The sequence below is a fragment of the Geotrypetes seraphini genome, chromosome 15 (genome assembly GCF_902459505.1).
Source record: "Geotrypetes seraphini chromosome 15, aGeoSer1.1, whole genome shotgun sequence".
NCBI lineage: Eukaryota > Metazoa > Chordata > Amphibia > Gymnophiona > Dermophiidae > Geotrypetes > Geotrypetes seraphini.
Window position 1 is genome coordinate 13,232,726 of NC_047098.1, and position 26,311 is coordinate 13,259,036.

General features: G+C 44.5%; 1 protein-coding gene across 10 annotated transcripts in view; it reads left to right on the forward strand.

Moving 5' to 3' along the window:
• Nucleotides 1-26,311, forward strand: part of CHD5 (chromodomain helicase DNA binding protein 5) — a 244,062-nt gene that overhangs the window by 27,224 nt on the left and 190,527 nt on the right. For 9 of the 10 annotated variants that reach the window (XM_033922353.1, XM_033922357.1, XM_033922351.1 and 6 more), the window contains exon 2: nucleotides 2,361-2,491. The exons of the other annotated variant lie outside the window; for it this stretch is intronic. In XM_033922353.1, coding sequence (XP_033778244.1) covers nucleotides 2,361-2,491 — 131 coding nt within the window. The remainder of the gene's footprint in view (nucleotides 1-2,360; nucleotides 2,492-26,311) is intronic. 10 annotated transcript variants of the gene reach the window in all.

The window sequence follows — 26,311 nt, forward strand, 5'->3', positions numbered from 1 at the left end:
AAGCAATTGTTACCACTTTTGATAGAATTAGGGGATTAATGTGTGATAAGAAACTTTTCTGTGTGGTAACTGCAGTTAACATGCTAGAGACATTCCCCCAACAGTTATCATATGGCCTTTGCACTTATCGCACAGTCTCTCCTTGTTACTACGCCGAGGTAGAGGTTTCTACTGCAGCCCAGAGCGCTAATGCTCCGACGCTGCTCTGACACTCATAGGAATTCTATAAGAGTCAGAGCAGCGTTGGAGCATTTAGTGCCCCGAGCCGCGCCAGAAGCTTCTACCGCGGCTTAGTAAAAGGGGGGATTATTTTTATTTTTATTTTTTGCTTGCTCCTCCAGTTACAGGTGCAAAACCTTTCTTCACGCTAGCAAACAGGATCCTTAAGAATTGTTTAAATACACATTTCAGTAATATTTTTTTTATAGAGTTTGTGGAGAATGAGATTTACCAAATTATTTTAATTTAGCTTTGATAAATGAAAAAACATAAGGCATGGAAATGATAATACTGTATCTGCTCTCATGTATCACTTTCTCCAGAGAAGTGTCCATGGTGGGAACCCTGTAAAAATTGCAACGGGCTCTGATTTCTCTCTGGGTGATATGTAATGTAATATAACTGCTTTCATCCAATGTTACCAAGTCTATACTCATTCTGTAACTATGTCTTACCCTAAATGTCACGTACCCTCCTGGAAATGTCCAGCTTCTTCTTATGTAATCCGCTTTGAACCGCAAGGTACAAGCGGAATAGAAATCACTAATGTAATGTAATGTAATGTAATTCAGGTTGACAGTCAGTAGTTTTAGCTGCGAGATGAATTGGAGCCAGATATTTAGGGCTCCTTTTCCAAAGGTACGTTAGGGCTTTAACGCGCGGAATAGTGCGTGACGCCTCCTTTTAAGCAGGCGGTAGATTTTTGGCTAGCGCACGCTAATCCAGTGTGTGCGCTAAAAACGCTAACGCACCTTTGTAAAAGGAGCCCTTAATGCTGGTCTGTGTCCAGGCAGTGGCTTAGTAGGGGGGGGGTCTGCCCCGGACACCATGTTGGTGGGGGCGCCGACACCCCTCCTCCTCTTCGCCCCCCCTCCTTCCCTTCCCCCATGCCTCTAGTTGAAGAAGTTGTTCGTGGCGGTCAATAACGTGCTTTTCATGACCCCCCCTTCGGCTCTCCCGCTGACGTCACTTCCGGGTGCTGCGCACAGGAAGGGATGTCAGACGGAGAGCTGACGGGGTCATGAGATGCACCTTATTGACCACCGGGAAGAAGCGAGGGGGGGGGGGAGGCAGGCGGGAGGCGGAGACGAGGGTGGGGGAGGCGCGCCACTGCGTCGGGCGCCTCCCACCCTCGCTACGTCACTGTATCCAGGTCCTTGACAGTCACAGAGGTTATGTGGGTGGCGGCTAATATTCAGGGCCAGAACCCACGTGCCTAACCTGACTAGCAGTCCGATCAGTTCCATTAGGGAGGCGGGCATTGGCACTGAATATCCCCTGACAGGAAGGGCTGGATTCTATAAATGGCGCCTAGCAGCAGCTAGCCAATGTTTGCACAGAACCTAAAATGTTTTAATTGGCTTAAATGGTGTGATAATCTAAAACGCCATTAAAAGTCAATTAAAAAAGACAATTAAAAACTTTAAAGTAGGCGTACTTAGGGGGCAGAGTTTGGGCATGGGTAGGGTTACAAGGCGTCCGGATTGCCCCAGGCATGTCCTCCTTTTGAGGGCATGTCCGGGGATCCGGGTGGCTTTTCAGAACCCGGCACTTCATCCGGGTTGTTGAAAAGCTTCTGGCGACGTCAGGACAGCATGTGCACACGCCGTCTGACGTGGCTCGTGCTGGTCAAGGGGGGTGGGGGCTGGGCCTGGGGGGTGGAACGGGGTGTGGCTGGCCAGAATGGGGCGGGCCTAGGGGCGGAGCCATGGGTAGGGATTTTCCGCTTGGAAAATCTGGTACCCTTAGGCACGGAAAGCGTTGGGTGATGGTAGTTACCTGCATCAGGCACCAGTATTTTAGGCCAGGAAAACCCTGGCCTAATATTCTGGCATCTAAGTTGTAGACGCCTACTGGTGCCTAACTTGATTTAGGTGCCTGTAGGCACGATTCTATAAATGATGCCTAAATTTAATTGACATGCCCTAGACACCGATGTAAGCGCTGTTTATAGAATCAGGCCCTAACTGGACAGAGGAGATATTCAGTGGTTCCTGCCCAGTGGAATGCCGTGGAATGTCCTCTCTCGGCCCACTGATTGGGGTTTAAGTGGCCAGGAGCCTCTGCCGCCCACTTAATCGCCTTTATTTGTTTCCTGGTGGAGTTATTTGCTGATGTGTCTCCTCCGTTTTAACCCGCAGAGGATGAAGACGGGGCCCTGCAAAGACTGGAGGAATTCTTTCCCGAGGAGCAAGCCAACGCGCAGAAGAAAAAGAAATACAAAAAATCGAAAGAAGGAAAGACGTCCAGAACCAAGAGGAAAAAGAAAGAGGTAGGTATGGCTCAAAGAACCAAAAAAAAAAAAGAAAAGAAAAGAAAAGCGAACCAACAAACGGAGAGAATGGCAAGCATTGAGGGTCAGGCCGGGTGTTGTTGGATTAGATTCTCTATGAATATGTTCAGGTCGATGTTCAACCCGTGGCCGCGAGCAGCCTACCAGCCGCTTCCAGCCATTGGCTGACTTAACCGCGTATATTTAATGCCAGGCATATGCGGCTGCAGGCAATGAACGTCCGTATATGATCGCTCATCCGGAAGCTAACTAGGTAGAAGCCGATAGTCACACCCGTGCCTGCCGTATATCGATAGGATATCTGTTTTATTCTGACCTGACTTCCCCCCCCCCCCTTTTTCAAAACCGTAGTGCGGTTTTTAGCGCCAGCCGCGGCGGTAACTGCTCTGACGCTCATAGCTCGTAGCGGGAGAGCTGTTACCACCATGGCTGGCACTACAAAACATACTATAGTTATGAGGTTATGTAGCCGGTTAGTGGACTGAAAGTTGCCGGCAACCAACTCATTTTCTGTTGCACCCTATCGCCTCAGACTGCCCACAGACTAGCTGGTTTTGGCAGAGGCGGTTAGAGGAGGTACTGAATATCCCTGGATGGTGCTGCACCAGCAATTTAAGCAGCCAGGAACCTCTCCTGACCATTTAACTCGCTTTGAATATCGACCCTCATGTTTTTAATCAGGATGGGTTTTAAAGAGCTATGTGCCTTGCCAGCCCACATTTACACAGGCCCCGATTCTAGCGGTGCCTAGCGGATTTTCAACATTTTGCAATTGGCTTAAATGGCGTGATAATTGAAAATTCTATTAAAAGTCAATTCAAAAATGATTTAAAAAACTCATTAATTAAAATTCCGCATGACAATCGGGGTGGCCCTTACCAGTGCCTAACTCACGGTGCCTAGCACTGCCTACCCGTGCCTACCTAAAAAGTAGGTGTGGTTAGAGGGTGGAGAATAGGCATGGTATGACTTAGGTGTTGTTAAATTAGTACCGGTAAAGTAGGCCAGGAAATTATGATGCGTTCTGGAACCTAAGCTGGGTCACCGCTGTGCGTGATTTTATAAAGGACGCCTAGCTGCTGATTGACAACCATGCCGAATGGCGCTATTTATAGAATCGGGGCCATGCGGCCTTTACCCATATGTGATGGACAGCAGAGCTAGAGCGACATACACTTTGAGGCAGCCTGCGGCAATCCCAGATATTCAATGCCAGAGCCATATCCAGCTACCGACATTGTATATACGGGTCAAAGTTTGCTGCCTTGGACTTGGCTGGCCAAGCCAATGTTCAACAGCTGGCTGGCTAAGGCAAAGTGGCGAAAGTTAGCCAGGCACCAGCCAATCTAGCAAACCGCATGTTCAGTGGGAGATGGATAGCTGGCTAAGAGGTACTTAGCCAGCAAGGAGCCATTCTTAGCTGGCCAAATGCCACTGAATATCAGGGGAAATGGGCTGATTTAAAATACGTAGAGGTGGATACTCAAAGGATAGACACTCTTAACAGGAATTATCTTTCTAAATTGGCATGTTTGAAGATTTACAGGGTCGAGCACCTAAATTTAAACTCAGAATGTCATCAGACACCTGGGACCTGAGAGTCAAAAGGGTTTTAACTGGACAAAAGAGGCGGCTGCTCCATTAAACCTCACTGAGCTGGCCATCTGCAAATATTCAGTGGCATTTAAGTGGGCAGTGCCACTCAATATTGGATGTGACCACCACGGCACTATCCATTTAGTGCTGGGGTGGTCCAGGGTCAGAGCTTGGGCAGAGTTAGCATTTAACCGGTTAGTAGTGATATTCACTCAACCAACTCGTTAAGTGCATAAGATTGTCCCAACTTTATCTGCCGAGCTAACTGGGCAACGGCCGGAATATTGGCCAGTGTCTGTTAATTCTTCTTCTTACCAGGCCTTTAGAAGATCGTTAAAAAGTACCTGTTTGATAAATATGTATAATCTAGATAGGTTAATCATTTTTTTATGTTATATTGTATATATAATGTACTGTGTTTTGTGGTGTAAATTGCTGGGGGGTTTTTAAATTTATTTTTTTTTACAGTTTTTACCTCTTTTTGTAAATCGCACTGAACCATGAGGTATTGCGGTATATAAATAACTTTATTATTACACTTCCCCCTCCCCATTCGCAGTTTCCCTACTCGCGATTTCACATAATCGCGATTTTTTGGGGGGGGGGAGGGAGGAGGGAAAACCCCCCCATATTTTTGTCTTCCCTCCGGCATCCCGGCCTTACCTGGTGGTCTAGCTGGTTTTCAGGGCAGGAGCAATCTTCCTACGCTCCTGCCCCGTGCAGATAGCCATTAGGAAATGGCTGTGGAGAGTTTCCGTAGTTCCCGTGGCTGTGGGGAGTTCCCGTAGTTCCCATAGTCTCTCGAGAGACTACGGGAACTCCCCACAGCCATTTCTTAATGGCTATCTGCACGGGGCAGGAGCGTAGGAAGATTGCTCCTGCCCCGAAAACCAGCTAGACCACCAGGTAAGGCCGGGATGCCGGGGAGAAGGCGGAAGGGAGGCGGGGGTGGGTCAGAGCCGGATATTTGCGATTCGCGGTCCGGCTCGGCCCCTATCCCCCGCAAATAACGAGGGAGAAGTGTCTTATTCTGGGTGACTAGACTTACCTGGATGTTCAGTGCCAGGGCCCAGACCTTAAACATCAGGGCATAATTCAGTCGTCAGCTGTCTGTCGAGGGGCCTTCCATTTTAGGGTTACCAGATTAAATCCTGCCCCATAGACCCGTCCCCCAGGCCCACCCCAGCCCCACCTCCAATCCCGCCTGAGCCCTGCCCCCCCGCTCCCCTCTCTCGTCGGGCAGGACATCCGTGCCAGCGCGGATGCGACGTAATGACATAACGTCATTGTGTCATATCCACACATGTGCTGATGCCCCCCTACCCAAAGGAAAGCTTTTCAAACCCCGGACAAAGTGGCGGGTTTTGAAAAGCCGTCCGGAGCCCCGGACATGTCCTCGAAAGGAGAACATGTCCGGGGAAATCCGGACGTCTGATAACCCTACTACATTTAGGGGCATAAAAGGTGGATGGCAACGGAAGCAGATTTAGGGGCTAAGTCCAAATGACCGAGCTGTCAGAGCTTATGTGGGTCCTAGCTGATACTTACGTGAGCCCTGGCTGTATATTGACCAGAACACGCATAAATACTCAGGCCCGGATTCTCTAACCGGTGCCGATTGTTTATGCCCAAGCTCAGTAAAAAAATGCCTTTTTAAACATTTTTAACTGAGTTTCAAGGTAGTGGAATTGCGCCTCCATAGACGCTGTAGGTCACCTAATACCACTGTGGGCGTGGCTAACACCAGAAGTGGCGTTAGGTGGCCTAAAGCACCTACGGAGATGCAATTCACATCTAGGGTAGGCACTGGAAATGTAGGCCTGGGAAACGCTGGCCTACATTTTCCGGCGCCTATCTTTGCTGGAGACGCGATTCTGTACCTGGCACCGTCATGTGATTGACATGCGATCAGTGGCTGCTTTTAAAGCAGCCGCCAACGGCACCAGTTACAGACCGAGCCTTAGTGCCTCTGCCCTTTTGATTCCCCCCACAACTCTCCTGTTCCCATCCCTCTTTCTTTCTCCCTGAAGAAAAATAAATCTGGCCTTCAGTGCCTCTCAACCCCCCCATGCCTGTAGGTTCCCTGTTCCCTGGGCCTACCTCAAGGTCCTAGGGCAGAATCAGTGTCCACTCATTCCTGCCTATCACAGCTCCTTATCCAAAATGGCTGCCTTTTTGCTGTGCTAACTGTAGCTGCTTACCTAACCGGTTAGCTCTCTGAATATGGTAGCCAATCAATTAGATATTGGCCTCCTCTCATCTCTGTCCACAGACTACCCCCAGCATTAACCAGACAGTGATGATCTGTTGCATTGTTCACTTAAGTGCTACAGAAGATTAGCACTTAAGTAACCAGAGTGGATTTAGCTGGTTAAATCCTTTTGAATAGCAAGCAGTTAGGCTCCTAAATTAGCTTGAAAATAGGGCATAGATAACCTAAATTTAGAGCTCCACATTTTGGAATATCAGGCTGATGATTTATTTTCATGCGTAACTATTAACTTGTTAACTGAGGAGACAGGACAAACTTATGAAAATATTCTGGAGGTGAATAGATGTGGTGTGGCAAACTCTGGACAAGTCATTTAACCTTTGCCCCTGGGTTTAACCAGCAGTCATTGGGTATTCATGTTGTTCCTTTTGACATTTCCTCTCTGAAAGAGGTCCCACAGATGTAGATTCGAAGTAAAAATGCTATATGAATGCAAATGATCATCAGTATAAAAAAAAGAAACCACAACTAGAATGGAATCTAATTGATAACATTTTTTGAAGGAAATAATTAATATACATAGATTTTCATTTCAATTAGATTCACAATTGTTATATTTTCATACAGATTTTTATCATTACTTCAAAATATATTTTCAAATGACCCACTGCAAAACATCTTATACTCCCCCACTCCCCTCCCCTTCCCCACTTCCCTTCCCCCTGAATGGAAGATCCCCCCCTTCTCCCTCCCCCTCCCCACTTCCCTTCTCTCCCCCTGAATGGAAGTTTCCCCCCTTCCCCCTCCCTTTCCCCACTTCCCTTCCCTTCCCCTGAATGGAAGATTCCCCCTTCTCCCTCCCCCTCCCCTTCCCCACTTCCCTTCCCTCCCCATGAATGGAAGTTTCCCCCTTCCCTCCCCTCCCCCTGAATGGAAGATTAGAATGGAATCTATAGATATTCATTATACTTTTAGGTAATGCGTGAGTCTCATGTTTTAAAATGTTAATTGAAGCATCAAGAGCTGTAGAAGTTATTTTGCTTTTATCTTGTTTTAAATTAAGAATGATCTGTTTATTTTACCATCTTTGGAACTGATGTATATGTTGAGGATTTATTCTAGACAGTGGCGTAGAGAGGGTGAGGGGCACCCGGGGCGGTGGCGCCCCTCCCCTATCATGCGCTCCCCCTTCCCTTTCCCCGTACTCCCTTTGATATCAGTTCCTAGGTGTGGGACATCAGAGAGAGTGCCAAAGAGGTACGGGGAAGGCAAGGAGAGGAGTGGGGAGCGAACGAGCAGGGAGCGAGCGGGTGGGCGGGGGAGCAAGTGAGCAGGCGAGGAAGCAAGCGAGCAGGTGGGGGAGGGAGAGTATGATGGGTGCCGCTGTGCCATTAGGAAGACCACACTCGGGGCGGACCACACCCCCCTTACTGCTCCACTGATTATAGGAAGAGGAAATGAGAGAAAAACCTTTGCTAGTTGAAGTCTTTTGAGTCACAGAAAGTTAATCTATTGCAGGGGTCTCAAAGTTCCTCCTTGAGGGCCGCAATCCAGTCGAGTTTTCAGGATTTCCCCAATGAATATGCATGAGACTTATGTGCATGCACTGTTTTCAATGCATATTCATTGGGGAAATCCTGAAAACCCGACTGGATTGCGGCCCTCAAGGAGGGACTTTGAGATCCCTGAACTATAGCTTAGAGCAGGAGTTCTCAAGCCAGTCCTTGGGAAATATGGATGACATAAATTTGCTTACAGTGTTGGAAATGAAGACAAATTTATCTCATGTACAGTACATTCTTGCAGATACATACCAAAAAATGGAAACAATGGGTCCACAATTGCGTTATTAATCAAATGTACAGTCAATGAAGTTACAGGGAGCTACTTTTAAAACCAATAGGAGGAAATTTTTTTTTCACTCAGAGAATAGTTAAACTCTGGAACGCGTTGCCAAAGGATGTGATAAGAGTTTTAAGAAAGGTTTGGACAAGTTCCTGGAGGAAAAGTCCATAGTTTATTATTGAGAAAGACACGGGGGAAGCCACTGCTTGCCCTGGATCGGTAGCATGGAATGTTGCTACTCTTTGGGGTTCCGGAATCTTTCTATTCTTTAGGATTCTGAATGGAATGTTGCTACTCCTTGGGTTTTGGCCAGGTACTAGTGACCTGGATTGGCCACCGTGAGAATGGGCTACTAGGCTTGATGGACCATTGGTCTAACCCAGTAAGGCTATTCCTATGTTCTTATGTAATACGGAAGAAAAAAAGACCCCAGTGAATGGTTTGGGGAAGAACACTCCTGGGTCTGACACTGAGATTCGTTCTGCACGAACTTGTAATATACACAGGTGTCCAGTTCCTCCGAAGAAGCCGCTGGTTTAAACGGAGATGCTCCGTAGGGATATAGAACATGAGCTAAGTGCTTTTTTTTTCTTTTGTGTAGTTTATTATTAAGCATTGACCATCGGAGGGTTTATTTGACCGATGATTCAATCTTCACATGGGGTAACAATGCTGCTTTGTCTGTCCCATTTACTGAGGTCTTATTTCCTCCATATTCAGTATTTTATATACCACTTATAGCAGGAGTCCCCAAAGTCCCTCCTTGAGGGCCGAATCCAGTCGGGTTTTCAGGATTTCCCCAATGAATATGCATGAGATCTATGTGCATACACTGCTTTGAATGCATATTCATTGGGGAAATCCTGAAAACCCGACTGGATTCGGCCCTCAAGGAGGGAATTTGGTACATTCTGGTACTCAAGCATTTTTCCCTATCTGCCCTGGTGGGCATTCATTATTAGGATACATTTGATTAATAATGCAATTGTAGTCACATTGTTTTCACTTTTTGGTGTGTATAGTGATGTATTTGCTAGTGGGTTCTGCCTTCTTGTTTTGAATATAGTTGCAATCATGTAGATATTCAGAAAACCCGACTGCCTGGGGTGGCCCAAGAATTGGTTTGAAAACTTCTGCTCTAGAGGGAATGAAAATGTAGCTTTAGAAACCCTCACAGGGGTGAAGGTTTAAGAGATTTATAATTACTATGGAACCCAGAGCAACCGGCGTTTAAAAATAAAAGCAACTTGGGGATGGAAACTATTTTGTCTTCACTTACATAGCTGCATAATTGCCTTTGCCATAAAACACATGATCACAACCTGAGTGGAAGGCAGTTCGCCTTTTAAGCCTGATGAGCAATCAATAAGCATTATCGAAATTTTCTCTGTGCCGGTAATACTTCAGTTAAGGGACACCTTGCAGTTATGCCACCGGTTCCTCCTGCAGTAAGCACCGAACGGGATAATTTCCTAGCATCGTCTTTCTTCCTCCTGTCCCCTCTCTACTTTCAGTTAATTCACAGCCGGGATCGGGAGCTTTCATGTCCATCTACCAGGGGATTTTCCCCCTATTTTAAAATATCCCTCCCTCCCTTTTCCCCCACCAACATACTTAGGGCTCCTTTTACGAAGGCGCATTAGGGCCTTAACGCGCGCCAACCGCTACCACCTCCTCTTGAGCAGGCGGTGGTTTTTCGGCTAGCATAAAAGGAGCCCTTAGTCTGTTTATTGCAACAATGGTCCAAGGCCAGGGGGCAGTGTCCATTAGAGAATGACACAGTGACAAAATTCATCACCGTCCCCATCCCCGCGGATAACCGTGGGAAACCATCTTCATGTCATTCTTTAAGGAGAGAGGGAAGAATCAGAGTATAATTGGGCACAACCACTGACCTGCAAGCTTTGCTTTGAAGAACGCTGGTGTAGAAGGACTGAGGTTGAAACAGACACTACAGAATGACAGTCTCTGGTATCCAGAGCAGATCTTGTGATGTCATAATGCCTCATTCCACCAGTGCCTAAGAGCCAATCACATCAGTGATGTCACAATGGCTTCATTATCCTTGGCTCACATAAGAATCAGAGTATGAATGGCCACAACCACTGACCCGCAAGCTTTGCTTTGAAGAATGCTGGTGTAGAAGGACCGCGGGGACAGGAACGGTGATGAATTTTGTCACCGTGTCATTCTCTAGTGTCCATGGACAAGGTCTTCTCCTTCCACACCAGGCTATGAATGCTGCCTCGGTATGATCGATCTCACGGTGGCCAATCCAGGTCACTAGTATCTGGCCAAAACCTAAGGAGTAGCAACATTCCATTCAGAATCCTAAAGAATAGCAAGATTTCGGAATCCCAAAGAGTAACAAAAGATTCTGGAATCTAAGAGTATCAATATTCCATGCTAGTTTTGTACCTTCATCATTAATGGTGTTAAGAAAAGATTAAACAACAACGGAGACAAACAAGATCCTTGTAGCACCCCAGTCAACATGGAGCGCACTTATGATTGTTCCTGCCGCCTTGAACCCAAAAAGTCCTCTCTGTCAAAAAAATTGTAAGCCATACTTTTTCTACTGTAGAATCGCACTTTTCAAGTTGTGTGCAACTTTTAATTTGTGCCAATTAGCATCAATTATGAAGCGTTAATTGCCAGTGATCAATTAATCAATTAAGTTGTGCGTGCACATTGGCTGCAAGCGCAACCTCAGGTACCATATACAGAAATTGGGAGAATATGCACAATGATGTCTGTGCTGCTTTTGTCTGAAAGATGCCTTTTAAAAAAAAATTAATATTACGGTGAATTATCAGCATTTGATGCATCAAAATTCAAAAGCACCATCATAATACCTGTTCCTTCACCCATCAGCAGGAGCCTCTACTTCCTGAATTTTTCTTCATGTTGATTATAAAAAAAAAAAAAAGGCAGAGCTGACGCTGTATAAATCAAAATGCTACAACTGAAAATAAAATGCATTTTCTATTTCTGTCTGTCAGTGGCTGGAAATCTTTTCCTTAAAAGAAGCAGCATCACTATTATTCTAGGCCATTTATGTAGGATGTGAGAGCTTTATGTAACTGGTTGGTAAAAACCCAATAAATTGGTGTGATAATTTTTGCAGTTTATGGCATGATGCATGGGTCAGTGGATTGAATTACAGGGAAATAGAGATGTTCAGAGAGAAAGGAAAGGAAACTGTTTCCATGAAACTGGGCTTAAATTGTCACGACTTTGCATGCTCATATATCCCTCAATAATTATTTCATGTTTTGCTGGAGCCAACCGCCATATATTTAATAAATGTATTTTGCAGGAATATATAACTGCAATGCAGTATCTCTTTTCTAGTTTGTCCCTGCTGGTAGACAATGACTTCTTAGAATATACTATACAGCATTCATCACATATGGATTGTACACAGGCTGCGGGTGAGTTGGGGGGGGGGAGGGAGGAGGAGGAGGAGAGGGGATGATGACAGCATTCATTGCAAGGGACTGTTGGGTTTATATATCTCCCTCTACCTTTAATTTTTCTGTCCCTTTTTTTTTTTTTTTTTACTTTTCAGTTTCCTCAAAGAAATGAAGATTCAAATATACTTAGCAAGTGTGATTATGCTAATTTGATTCATTTACGGCTCTCTTGGAGAAGCCCCGTTCCAAAATGAGTTTCTTTTTTCAAAGCTATCAGCATAGTGCAGGGGTAGGCAATTCCGGTCCTCGAGAGACGGAGCCAGGTCAGGTTTTCAGGATATCCACAATGAATATGTATGAGATGGATTTGCATGCACTGCCTCCTTGAGATGCAAATCTATCTCATGCATATTTATTGTGGCTATCCCGAAAACCTGACCTGGCTCCGGCTCTCGCGGACCGGAATTGCCTACCCCCTACTTGCTTGTAACATGTGCCTTGTAACTATGAGAGTTTCAGGAGAGACAGGAAGGAAAACTAGACTTCTAAACTCACATTATGACTCCATTTCATTTCTTAGGGGTTAGGCTCTTTCTTAAAAATAATATTGCAGTGATGCCCAGTAATTCAGAGATGCTGACTCTACTCTGCTTAGCTATGGTACAGGTGGTGCCAGAATAGTTTAAAGTAGTGGTCTGCAGTTTTACGAATAAGTTGTTTTGTTCTGTTTGCTCTTTTATGTGTATTGCTGCCATGTGTGCTGTATATTATTTTTTTACTGAAATTCACTTTAGCCCTGATTCTATAAATGATGCCTTTAGGCACCTAGACTGGCAAGCCAAGCCGATCTAGGAGCCTAACTTAGGGGTCTTTTTACCAAGGCGCGATAGTGCGTCTTAGATTGCGCTAAATGCTAATGCGTGCTGACGTGTCCATAGGATATAATGGACATGTTTGCACGCTTTAGCATTTAGCGTGCTAAGACACACTAGCGCTTCTTAGTAAAAGGATCCCTTAATTATTTAAAAGGCTTAATCAGCGCTTTTAATCAAAAATTAGCATTTCATAAGGGACAAGTTTTAAGTTTAATAAAGTTTTGATTTTGATCGCAAAATCTTAATTCAATGCGATTTACAAGTACTAAAATAGAAAGGTTTGGACAAGTTCCTGGAGGAAAAGTTCATAGTCTATTATTGAGTCAGACATGGGGATCGGTAGCATGGAATGTTACTACTCTTTGGAGTTCCGGAATCTTATGTTGCTCTTTGGAATGCCAGAATCTTGCTATTCTTTAGGATTCTGAATGGAATGTTGCTACTCCTTGGGTTTTGGCCAGGTACCAGTGACCTGGATTGGCTACCGCGAGAATGGGCTACTGGGCTTGATGGACCATTGGTCTGTCCCAGTATGGCTGTTCTTATGCTGTTATGTGTGCCAAGTGTAGGACAATCAAGCCATTGTAACATCACTGATGAGGTTGGCTCTGAGGCATTATGACATCACAATCTCAGCTCTGGAATGTTGCTCTCATTGGGGTTCCGGAATCTTGCTATTCTTTGAGATGCTGGAATGTTGCTACTCCCTGGGTTTTGGCCAGGTACTAGTGACCTGGATTGGACACCGTGAGAACGGGCTACTGGGCTTGATGGACCTTTGGTCTGACCCAGTAAGGCTGTTCTTAAGTTCTTAAATAATAGTTTTTAATGTAAGCCTTTGATCAAAGCAGTAACTCTTCTGTAAGACACAATGATCTTTTAAACTTTGGATATACAGTAAATGAAATTGGGTAAAATAAGCTGGTGCAAAGCCTATTGCGATTTTATGGACTAGGTATATGAATTTTAAATAATTAGGGCATACTTGAGAAGTTTCCACATTGGCTTTTGCAATTGCTCTGCGGTATGCACAGGACCAGCTACCTGAACCTCCTCTTTTACTAACACGTAGTGCGGGTTTTAGCGCCGGCAGCGGCAGTAACTGCTCCGACACTCGTAGAATTCCTATGAGCGTCGGAGCAGTTACTGCTGCTGGCAGCGCTAAAATCCACGCTACGCGCTAATAAAAGAGGGGATGAGTGTTTGACCTGGGGGTCTCCAACTGTAGTTAAAGGGGCAATTGTGTGAACCTCTGTGGGATCTAACACCCCTTTTTATATCCTGAGAGGAAAAAGACATCAGAAAGGCCACGGGAAGATTTTCTTCAATGATCTTTTCATCATGTAAGAGATTTAATTGATTCCACGCTGCCTTGGATATGTGCCCATCACACATACGCAGACTAGAGAGTTGAACGGGGACAGAAATCCCACCTGTCCCCGCCAGGATCCTCTCTGTCCCTGCCAGGATCCTCTCTGTCCCTGCCAGGATCCTCTCCGTCCCTGCCAGGATCCTCTCCGTCCCCACCTGTCCCCGCCAGGATCGTCTCCGTCCCTACCCATTTCCGCCAGGATCCTCTCCGTCCCCGTCAGGATCCTCTCCGTCCCCACCCGTCCCCGCCAGGATCCTCTCCATCCCCGCCAGGATCCTCTCCATCCCCACCCGTCCCCGCCATGATCCTCTCCGTCTCCGTCAGGATCCTCTCCGTCCCCGCAAGGAATTACCTCCATCCCCGCCTGTCCACATAAAAAGTAGCAATTACTTCTGACAGGATCATCAATTCCACAGTTTCTTTTGCGTTTGCGCTGCTGTTTTCCTTGTGGAATCTCTTTGGTGGAACCCTTTTTTTGTTTTCTGTTCAGGTAATTCACTTATAAACCCCCTCTTTTACTAAGGCTGACGTGTCCGTTATATTATATGGATGAACCCTGCTTCCAAAGCCTTCTATCCTCGTGGGAGTCCCGTTGGCTAGAGGGGGATCCCCGTGGGAGTCCTGTGGGCCAAACGGGGGGTCCCCGTGGATTGGGGGGATTCCTGCAGGACCCGCGGGATTCCCGCGATCCCCGTTCCCGTGCAGACCTCTAACGCGGACTGTGAATGATGGTCACATTCGTGTACTTTTTGGAATGTAGATAATGTGCGATGTCATGTTTGTCTATTTTATGGATTTTATATAACTGGTTTGATACTGGAAACCGCCCAGACTTAGGCCCTCTTTTACAAAGGTGTGCTAAGTGCTTTAGCGCGCACTAAATCAACACTTGGGCAAACCGCTAACGCGTCCTTAGGATAGCATGCACGCATTAGCATTTAGCACGTGTTTAGCGTGCGCTAAAGAGCACAGCGCACCTTAGTAAGAGAGGGGGTTAAGGCGCTGTATAAATGAATTAAATAAATAAATCATAGGTTCATTTTTTTTCTTATCGGTCTTGACAATTTTTGGGGGACATTTTTCTCTCTCTTTTTTTTTTTTTTCCAGTTATATATTTTTGAAGGATTCTTATCATGATTATTGGGTTGACCTATCAGAGTCTCAGGGGTAGCATGACTCGAGGGATTGGAGGGGTTGCAAGAGCAAAGGTTTTGCCTCACATAGTAAGATAGTAGATGATGGCAGATAAAGACCCGAATGGTCCATCTAGTCTGCCCAACCTGATTCAATTTCAATTTTTTTAATTTTTTCTTCTTAGCTATTTCTGGGTAAGAATCCAAAGCTCTACCCGGTTTCCAACTGCCGAAATCTCTGTCAAAACCTACTCCAGCCCATCTACACCCTCCCAGCCATTGAAGCTCTCTCCAGCCCATCTTCCCCCAAACGGCCATATACAGACTGTGCAGGTCTCACATACATAATGACCTTACCCCAACCCGGGGGTAGGCAATTCTGTCCTCGAGAGCCGGAGCCAAGTCAGGTTTTCTGGATATCCACAATGAATATGTATGAGATGGATTTGCATGCACTGCCTCCTTGAGATGCAAATCTATCTCATGCATATTTATTGTGGCTATCCCGAAAACCTGACCTGGCTCCGGCTCTCGCGGACCGGAATTGCCTACCCCCTACTTGCTTGTAACATGTGCCTTGTAACTATGAGAGTTTCAGGAGAGACAGGAAGGAAAACTAGACTTCTAAACTCACATTTTGACTCCATTTCATTTCTTAGGGGTTAGGCTCTTTCTTAAAAATAATATTGCAGTGATGCCCAGTAATTCAGAGATGCTCTCGAGGACCGTAATTGCCTACCCCTGCCCCAACCAAGAACCCAGATTGACCACCATGAAGATGTGATAGTGGGCTATATGGACCATTGCTCTGACCCAGTAAGTCTATGTTCTTATACTGGGACACTGCCAATTCTCATCTTTTTTTTTTTTTTTCAATGATAGTATTAAGGCTAGTAAATCAGCTTTCAATAAGCCCCGGTGTTTTAAGGAGTTGTCTTAATGCTCAGATATTAAATACATTTCTTGAAAACTCCTATTTGTGTTTTCTGTGTATCTAGATTTGACTTTAAGTTTTATGGAGCCAGGATTGTCTCTTATGCCAGATTTGCTTAGCAGCACTGCAGAAATGTTGAGTTGTAGTCATCAAGTGGTAAAGAGGGTGGCAGCATCTTCCTTCCCTCTTTTCCCCTCCCCTGGTGCAGCTGTTTTCCAGAGACAAAAAGCAGCATAAAGGCATGAAGCCAATATTGGCCCTCTCTGCTGGTCCTGCTCCTTTTGATGTCACTTCCTGTTTCTGAGGGACAGGGCCAGCAGAGCTAACAGTGGCGCAAACCAATGGTGGCTCCACATCTTTATGCCACATTTTTTTTATCCCTGGGGAATTAAGGTAAACTGCACAGGACCTGTAGAAGTGAAGAACGGGCTCTGCTGGATCGTGGGAGATGGTTTCAGGTCTACAAAATTTGCCCAGGGCTCCACGGGTTACCATATGGCCCCAGAAAAAAGAGGACGGATTGAGACATCCTGGTTTTACTTCCATTGCTTTCAATAGAAGTAAAACCCGGATGTCTCAATCCGTCCTCCTTTTTTCTGGAGCCATATGGTAACCCTACCTCTAGAAGTACACTTCCCCCTCCGTATTCGCTGTTTCCGTATCTACGGATTCACTTATTCGCGATTTTAAACCAAAACTTCCTTTTTCTTTTTTCAGGCTATTTTAAGCCCAGTAAGCCCCCCCTTAAGCCTTACCTGGTGATCTAGCGGGTTTTCGAGCAAGAAGCGACTTTCCCACGCTCCTGCCCCATGCAGATCGCTCACAGGAAGTGGCTGCCTTGAGTTCCCTTCGTAGTCTCGAGAGACGATGGGAGCTCAAGGCGGCCATTTCCTGTGTGCGTTCTGCACGGGGCAGGAGCGTGGGAAGGTTGCTCCTACCCGAAAACCCGCTAGACCACCAGATAAGGCTTGGGGGGGGGGGGCTTACAGGACTTAAAATAGCTGGGGGAAGCAGGGGTTAGGGGCAGAACCAGCCCAAATATTATTCACGTTTTTTTAATATTCGCGGGCCGGCTCTGCCCTTAACCACCGTGGATAGGGCGGGAGAAGTGTAATAGAAATTGTAATAATTAGCCCAATACAGTCTGGAAAGAAAAAGGACCAGCCAGTTAACTCTAGGAGAGAGATTCTTCTCTTTCTTCTGTTGCTTTTCTTAATCCGGCGTAGACTTTTAGCAGCCTCAAGTCGTTAACGTCTGACAGCTGTTTCTTGACTCATATCAAATGAGTCATTGCTTTCTAGGGGACAGGTATCTACATCACTTCAGCTGTTAGGATGACTGACACTAATGGGTGGCCTGACTGGACGTCTAAGCACAGAGGCCGAGCGCTGAGCAGGCTTTAATGCTGAACTTCCACATCTCCCCAAGCAACGGTCTAGGTGTGTAGACAGCAGCAGCATGAAAGACGCTTATGCTCGCTTGCTGTTCTCCGATAAAGAAAACAGAAAAATAAGGATCCTGGTACTTTATTTCATGCTTTTTAGTCATGCCCTTTAATTAGGTCATTCTGGTCTGCCATCCTGTTATTTTTAGGCTCATTATGGGGGTTGTTCTGTTGTAGATTCATCAAGGGGAGTCATTTTTGGAAAAGCTGCGGCTTGTGGGGTTTTTGGTAAAAAGAAGTGTCTCTTATTTCAAAAGGTGTGTATAATAGGACATAAATGTATTATGCAATTTTGGTTATCAAAAGAAGCTCCTAGTTTTTGGCATTGGAGGAATCAATTTCATCGTCTATCGTTATTTGAGACTTGGGAAGTTAGGCGTTCGGCTAGGAAAATTTGTATGTTTATGGAAATTTGGGATCCGTATATTCAGAATCTTTCAACTAAGGCAAGAAGTTTAATTCTTAATGATTTACATTGAAGCTATGATTATTTATCTAAAATTCCAGTTCTTTACTTTTATTATTCTTTATTTTTGTCAACTTTCATTGGGTTTGGGGGGGGGGGGGGTTAGTATGATTCTTTCAATAAAATGTTATAAACTAAATTTTGGGGGAGGATAGGGGGAGAGGTCAATAGGAAAAGGGAAAAGGGGTAGGAATTAGGGAGAGGGTATTGAGAGATGTAATGGGTATTTTGGAAATATATTTTGAAGAGATGAAAGATATTTGATGGAAATTAATATGATGAATTTTGATTTAATGACTATTTTATTGTATTATAATATTGTATATTTACTGATTTCTTCAATAAAAATGTTATAAATTAAAAAAAAAAAAGAAAACAGAAAATTTCCGGAAACCAGCAGAATAATTCAACCTTAGATTGGTGCTGCAAAACGACCAGAACTGCGTGAAGGCCCCAAATGAACAACATTATACCATATTGTTTTATGGTTTGTGCTATTAATATCTTCATGTAATCCCTAAGTGGAGCACTATTGCATCAATCAAACCAAATTACATTAAATCCCAACAAGTTTCAAGTTTCAGGTTTTTAATGGCATTTGATATACTGCTTGGGGAACAAGTCATATAAGCAGTTCACATAATTATGGTATTACCCTGTTTCCCCGATGGTAAGACACTGTCTTATTTTTTTGGGAAGGCCAAAATATGCTCTAGGGCTTATTTTCGGGGGGATGCCTTATTTACATTTTTTTCTAAAAAGGGGGGGCTGTCTTATTTGAGAATCGGTCGGCCGAAAAATTGTACCGTGTATGGCCAGCTTTATCCATCATACCATATATTGTACCATTTAATGTCCCCAATGTTCTCCATCAGGGAAACACAGTAAAGAGATTATTCTGTAGTGCAGCATCAGAGGGGACTTGACCATGTGAAACCATTGTTTATATACCGTATGCATTTTAAACAGGCTTTATATACAGTAAGTGGTATTGCTCACAGCAAAAGAAACCTGTCTGCGTGTCTCACTTTTGGATGTTCTGGCCGTGAACAAACTCCTGCAGTCTCCGTTAGGGAGGGATGAGGGAAGCTGCCTGTGTTTCCTTGCGCGGAGTCACGCGCGCGCGCTGCAGTCCTGTCATTTCCTCCTCTTCACTTCATGACGAGGCGCGGCACGCAGCCATGGAGGCAAATACGGTAGACGGAGGGACCACACGGAGTCACCCACCGTACCACCCGATTCGGGTAAGCGCAGGTATCGGTGGGTGGCTTATTTGCGGGGGGGTGCCTTATTTTACATTTTTTTTCTAAAAAGGGGGGGCTGTCTTATTTGATGGCCCTGCCTTATCATCGGGGAAACAGGGTAGATTGAGGAAGAGAACAATTGTTAAGAAGGAGGTAGGTAGGATGGTAGAGGGAATCCAAATGTGGACAAATCCGTATTTAAAGCAAAGATTGGAGAACTGGTAGAAGGAAATGCCTACAGCTTGTGCTGGGTCACAGTCCCTCACTGTTGCACAGGTTGGTTGTTCCTTTCTCACAGTGATGGAGCAGATTGATGGGTCCGAAACACTGCATCGTTCCCTTCTGCTAATAAACCATGGGCCCTATATCAAGACTTATCATCAAATAAGAACATAAGAATAGCCTTACGGGTCAGACCTACGGCCCATCAAGCCCAGTAGCACGTTCTCACGTTGGCCAATCCAGGTCACTATCATAAGAACATAAGCAGTGCCTCCGCCGGGTCAGACCATAGGTCCATCCTGCCCGGCAGTCCGCTCCCGCGGCGGCCCAAACAGGTCATGACCTGTCTGAATCACCAGAAGGGACTCCCTTGCCACCTTGGTTTCTCATTGAAGTCCTATCTTCCCATCGAAGTCCTAACCCTCTGGTCTTGCACATGCACGACCTGGTTGGGTTTCTATACTTATTACCTGGTTAGCTTTCTATACTGGTGTTACATTCCAGCTCCTCCCTCAGTATCCCTATCACCTGGCCAAAACCCAAAGAGTAGCAACATTCCATTCAGAATCTTAAAGTATAGCAAGATTCCGGAATCCCAAAGAATAACAAAAGATTCCAGAGTCCCAAAGAGTAGCAACATTCCATGCTACTGGTCCAGGGCAAGCAGTGGCATCCCCCATGTCTTTCTCAATAACAGACTATGGATCTTTCCTCCAGGAACTAGTCCAAACCTTTCTTAAAACCAGCTACGCTATCCGCTTTTACTACACCCTCTGGCAATGCGTTCCAGAGCTTAACTATTCTCTGAGTGAAAAAAATATTTCCTCCTATTGGTTTTAAAAGTATTCCCCTGTAGTTTCATCAAGTGTCCCCATAATCTTTGTAATTTTTGATGGAATGAAAAATCGATCCACTTGTACCCGTTCTACTCCACTCCGGATTTTGTAGACTTCAATCATATCTCCCCTCAGCCAAAGCTGAAGAGCCCTAACCTTTTTAGTCTTTCCTAATACGAGAGAAGTTCAATCCCCTTTATCATCTTGGTCATTCTTCTTTGCACCTTTTCTAGTGCCGCTATATTTTTCTTGAGATAAGGAGACCAGAAGTGAACGCAATACTCCAGGTGAGGTTACATCATAAGAACATAAGCTCAACTGATTGTCTGTAGATCATTCAACTTAAGTTCTGGGAGTCATTTTGGACTAGTCCTTATTTTTGGAGAACCAGGTAAATGATCTTACTAAGAAACTCTTTTTTTTCAAATTGAAACTCCTTTTGAAAATTGCTTTGCTTTACTGGTACAGGGCTTGATATTATCCCCGTTAGATTATTGTAATATAATATACGAGGTCTGACAATTAAGTTCACGAATTTGCCTCATTACGCTTACGTTGGCGGCACTGAACAAACAACTTGGTAAGGTTCATAACCTTGGTATAGCAGTGTCTCACAGCTGTGTTCGTGTCGACATGTGGCGGTATCGCTGAGTGGTGTGTTCATGATTGTTTTTCCATGTTTTTGTGTGCCATCGCAAGAATGTCGGATCTTGAGTTAGAGCAATGAACAAACATTAAATTTCTTGTTAAACTTGGTGTGGAAGTGAAATCAGGGACATGTTAGTCCAAATTTATGGGGATAACGCCATGAAGAAAATAGCAAGGTACAAATGGATTAAACATTTTTCTGAGGGGAGAGAAAGCGTCACTGATGAAGAAAGTTCAGGGCAGTTAGTAATGAGCAAAACGGACAAAAATATTGCAAACATTCATCGAAGTGTGCATCAAAATTGTCAGCTGACTGTGAGAAACATAGCAGACCAAGTAGATATCGATAGAGAAACAGAAAATCTTAACTGAACATCTTAACATAAGAACATAAGCAGTGCCTCCGCCGGGTCAGACCATAGGTCCATCCTGCCCAGCAGTCCGCTCCCGCGGCGGCCCAAACAGGTCACGACCTGTCTGAATCACCAGAAGGGGCCCCCTTGCCACCTTGGTTTCTCATTGAAGTCCTATCTCCCATCGAAGTTCTAACCCTCTGGTCTTGCACATGCACGACCTGGTTGGCTTTCTATACTTATTACCTGGTTAGCTTTCTAAACTTGTGTTACATCCCAGCACCTCTCTCAGTATCCCACGATCCCTTTATCCCTCAGGAATCCGTCCAATCCCTGTACCGTACTCTGCCTGATCACTTCCTCCGGTAGCGCATTCCAAGTGTCCACGACCCTTTGGGTGAAGAAAAACTTCCTTGCATTTGTTTTGAACCTACCTCCCTTCAGTTTCTCCGAATGCCCCCTCGTACCTGTTGTCCCCCTCAGTCTGAAGAATCTGTCCCTATCCACCCTCTCTATGCCCCTCATGATCTTGAAGGTCTCTATCATATCTCCCCTGAGCCTCCTTTTTTCCAGAGAGAAGAGCCCCAGCCTATCCAACCTCTCGGCGTATGGGCAGTGTTCCAGCCCTCTTACCAGTTTCGTTGCTCTCCTTTGGACCCTCTCAAGTACCGCCATGTCCTTCTTGAGGTGCGGCGACCAATACTGAACGCAGTATTCCAGATGTGGATGCACCATCGCTCGATACAATGGCATGATGACTTCCCGCATCCTGGTTGTTATGCCCCTCTTTATGGTGCCCAGCATCCTGTTGGCTTTTTTCGAGGCTGCTGCGCACTGTGCAGATGGCTTCAGTGATGCATCCACCAGCACACCCAGCACATCTTGGCATGAGAAAAGTGTGCGCAAAAACGGTCCCGAAGGAGCTGACCGAAGAACAAAAGCAAAGGAGAGTCAAAGTTTGCCTAGACCTTTTGGAGAGGCAAAATGATGTTTTGGGCTGTGTTATCACTGGTGATGAAACATGGGTGTACCAATGCGATCCTGAGACAAAGCGTCAAAGTGCACGATGGAAATCATTCAATTCTCCATGACCACAAAAGTTTTGCCCGTTCAGATCAAGAGTGAAAACGACGCTGCTTTCCTTTTTTGATATTAGAGGGATTGTTCATTATGAATTTGTACCAACTGGACAAACAGTTAACCAAGTTTACTATTTGGACGTGCTGAAAAGTCCGTGTGAAAAAGTTAGATGAAAATGACCTGAACTTTTCACCAACAACTCATGGCTCTTGTGTCAGCTCGCATGGCGAGGGAGCTGTGAGGGAGTTTTTAGCCAGAAAACAAATAACTGTATTGGAACATCCTCCCTACTCACCTGATCTGGCTCCCAATTACTTTTTTCTTTACCCGAAAATAAAGGAAATATTGAAAGCAAGACATCTTGACGACATTCAGGACATTGAGTGTAATATGACGACAGTTCTGATGGGCACTTCAGAAAAAGAGTTCCAAAATTTCTTTAAAGGGCGGACTAGGCTCTGGTGTCAGTGCATGGCTTCCCAAGGGGAGTACTTCAAAGGCGACCATAGTGATATTCAGCAATGAGGTATGAAGCACTTTTTCTAGGATGAGTTTGCTAGTGGTTTTTAGCGCAGGGAGCCGTGCTGCTCCCGACACTCATAGAGCTCCTTTGAGCGTCGGGAGCAGCATGCATAGGATGAAGTTAAGAGGTGATAGGCTCCGGAGTAATCTAAGGAAATACTTTTTTTTACAGAAAGGGGGGTAGATGTGTGGAACAGTCTCCCGGAAGAGGCGATGGAGACAGAGACTGTGTCTGACTTCAAAAGGGCCTGGGATAATAATAATAATAACAGCTTATATACCGCAATACCGTGAAGTTCTATGCGGTTTACAGAAGATTAAGCAAAGGTAACAAATTGAATTGACTTTAAGAGGGGAGGAAGAAATAGAATTAATAGGACAAGAAATTCATTGTTGAGGAGAGAGAGATCAAAAGGACAAGTTAATCGCTATAGAGGGGAGAGAGAAGAGAGGATCAGTTGTCTAGATGCTTTAGGAACAAGTGTGTTTTTAGACGTTTCCTAAATTCCCCATAAGTAGTGGGTGAAAGCAATTGTTCTAGGTCTTTACCCCATGATGCTGCTTGGTGTGAGAGAAGGTGTTCATGGTGTTTTTTTCAGTTTACAACCTGGAACTGGGGGGGAAACAAAATTGGAATGTGAGCTTCTCTTGTGTCTGTTGGCTGAGAAGAAGAAAAGGTCAGTTATGTATTTAGGGGCAAGTGGGATCTCTCGGAGAGAGCAAGAGATAATGGTTACTGCGGATGGGCAGACTGGATGGGCCATTTGGCCTTTATCTGCCATCATGTCTCTATGTTAAATGTTATTTAATTGAAGCCCATGGGAAACAGTGGCCCTGTTAGCTATTCAAAATCAAGGTTCAATGCCCATTCCAGCACCATTCGTTCAGATTCATAGTTCTAGATTTTAGAAAAGATTTTTTGGTTTTTTTTTAATGACTAGGGAAACTACAAACGTGAGTGTGCCTCCACTTATATCTGTGCAATCTTGAGAAACTGCACGCTTCTACAATTGAATATAATCATTTTGTGGCATGCAAGTACATCTGGCGGTGGCTGTGGGCACGTGAACAGTAAGCTGAATGCAATTAGTCTTTTAACTGATGCAGCATAACTGTATCAGCAGGGAACCATCTTACTTAATAGCTACTATTATAGATTAATGGAGTAGCATACGCCACCTTTAAGAAGAGCTGTGCGGCTCCATTTTAGATAGAATGCAGAAATAGGGATGAAGACCTCCAGGTCACATGATCGATTCCAGTAATATTTCAGAAAGGATCTGGCAGGAAGAAGCCTTTGATGAAGTACATGCAGGGACGCAAATGGATGCACCGGTTACGTGTGGCAGGAGCAAGCATTTTACAATTCTCGATGAGGGCTGTGATCCAGTCGGGTTTTCAGGTTTTCCCCAATGAATATTCATGAGCTCTATTAGCATACAGGCCACAATCCAGTCGAGTTTTCAGGATTTCCCCAAATGAATATGCATGAGCTCTATTTGCGTGCACTGCTTTCATTGTATGCTAATAGATCTCATGCATATTCATTGAATGAACATCACCGGGATTTATAATATTTGTTCAATAGCTCTCAAAAATTAAACATAAAAAAACATATACAAAAGAGCTATATTATTATACCATTAATATTCTAATTAATCATATAATAATGAAATATATTCACACATTTATTCCATCAATTGGTTGACATTGGTTGAACTAGTTAATGAATTTTTACTTGTTATTTATAGGATAGATTGGGAAGGGCTTCAGATATATTAAGATTGTATGGATGAATTGTTTCAATGGTTTTAAAAAATTGATGGAATAAACGTTTGAATATATTTTAATTATTATATGATTATTTATAATATTAATGATATAATAATATAGCTCTTTTGTATATGGTTTTTATGCATATTCATTGGGGGAAATCCTGAAAACCTGAAAGGATTGCGGCCCTTGAGGACCGACATTTAACCCCCCCCCCCCCCGGTCTAAAACATCACCGGAGATGACATGGTAGCCTACGCATTTAAATGTCTGCAACTTACAAGTGTAAGTTCATGTGCCAGTACCTAAAGGGTAAATTCTATATATGGTGCAGGAAGTAAGAAATCATGGGTGAAGAGTGAGGAAGGAATCAAACTTGTGGTTACATCCAGCGTGAGGGGGTTCTCTGAAGAAGCCTCTCGCCGAAACGCGTTAGAACCCTGCCAGAAATCGCTGTTTTGACACTTCTTAACCACCCTAAGTTAAGTGGACTTTTTGCACTTGGTTTATTATTTAGAAGATTACAGCTTTTACACCAGTGGATATTTATAAGAATTGCCACAATGAACTAAATTTTAAATCACCTTTCTACCTTCAGGGATGGTGCAATGATAGACTCTGTGAAAGTCCCTACAGGGGTTTGTCCCCGGTTTGGAGATTTTCTTTCCATTCATTGGATCTGAGCACCTTCTTGGTTTAAAGGTATTTAAATATTTTTTTGGTCTCTTTTTTTGTTTTTGTTTGGGCTGAAATATCAGCGTCGTGAAAATGCCCGCTAAACGCTATTCTGTAAATGGCAATCTGAGTTGGTCATAAGTAAAGGACAAAAGGAACCGAATCCCCACAAAGTCAAAACAAAAGTCCAAAACGTAAAACCCGGGCCTACATTAACAGCGCCTAAGTTGAATGGAAGCTGATAACGGCGCCTGCAGGTGATTAACACACGGCTGGCACCATTTTTGGAGACGTCGGCTGATGTAGGTGCCGTTTTCAGAATCCGGCCCTTTGTGTCTCTGAGGAGGTGGTAAACAAAGCGAATGAAATCCTTGGAGCAATGTCAAATATAAATGCACTGAAATAAAGTTTAACAAACAATAATAATAAAGGTACACTTCCCCCCTCCGTATTCGCGGTTTCGTTAACCGCAGCTTTGATTACTCACAGTTTTTCGTTCCCTGGCTCCGCCTCCAAATTTACATCACAGGAAATCACTGCTCCCTGCGTTTCACAGAGAAAATAGATTCTCCCAGCATTGTACGGAGCAAATCGCTATATTTGCAGGTCAGGTTGTTCGCGTTTTTAAAAATCTTTTTTAGTTTTTTTTTTAACAGAAAAAAACGCAAATAACATACGAAAAGTTATTTGCGGTTTTTCTGTATTCGCTGCCGTGCTGTTCCCCTGTCACCGTAATATCTTTTACTGGGTTAACTACGGTACATTTCTTAATTATCTTTATGGAACGGACACGTCCTGTCCCAGGGCAAAACTGAAAGAGCAAAAACCACGAAATGTTACCCTCGAAAGTGCCATTCTGTATAGCTCATACTGCACACAGAAAGATAGATAGATTAATACAGTGAAACACCACTTCTGCGTGCACCATTACAGCGTGTTTGGATTATGTGCGATGCCGTCATGCCTCCTGGTTTATATGTAGGACTCATTTTTCCAGAGTAAAATATGGCATTGTACTCCTTGATGTCTAGTTTTTCTTTTTTTATAAGTGTGGGAGTGTGTGATGCACTGGTTAGAGCTACAGCCTTGGCACCTTGAGGTCATGGGTTCGCATCCCGCACTGCTCATTGTGACCCTGGGCAAGTCACTTAAT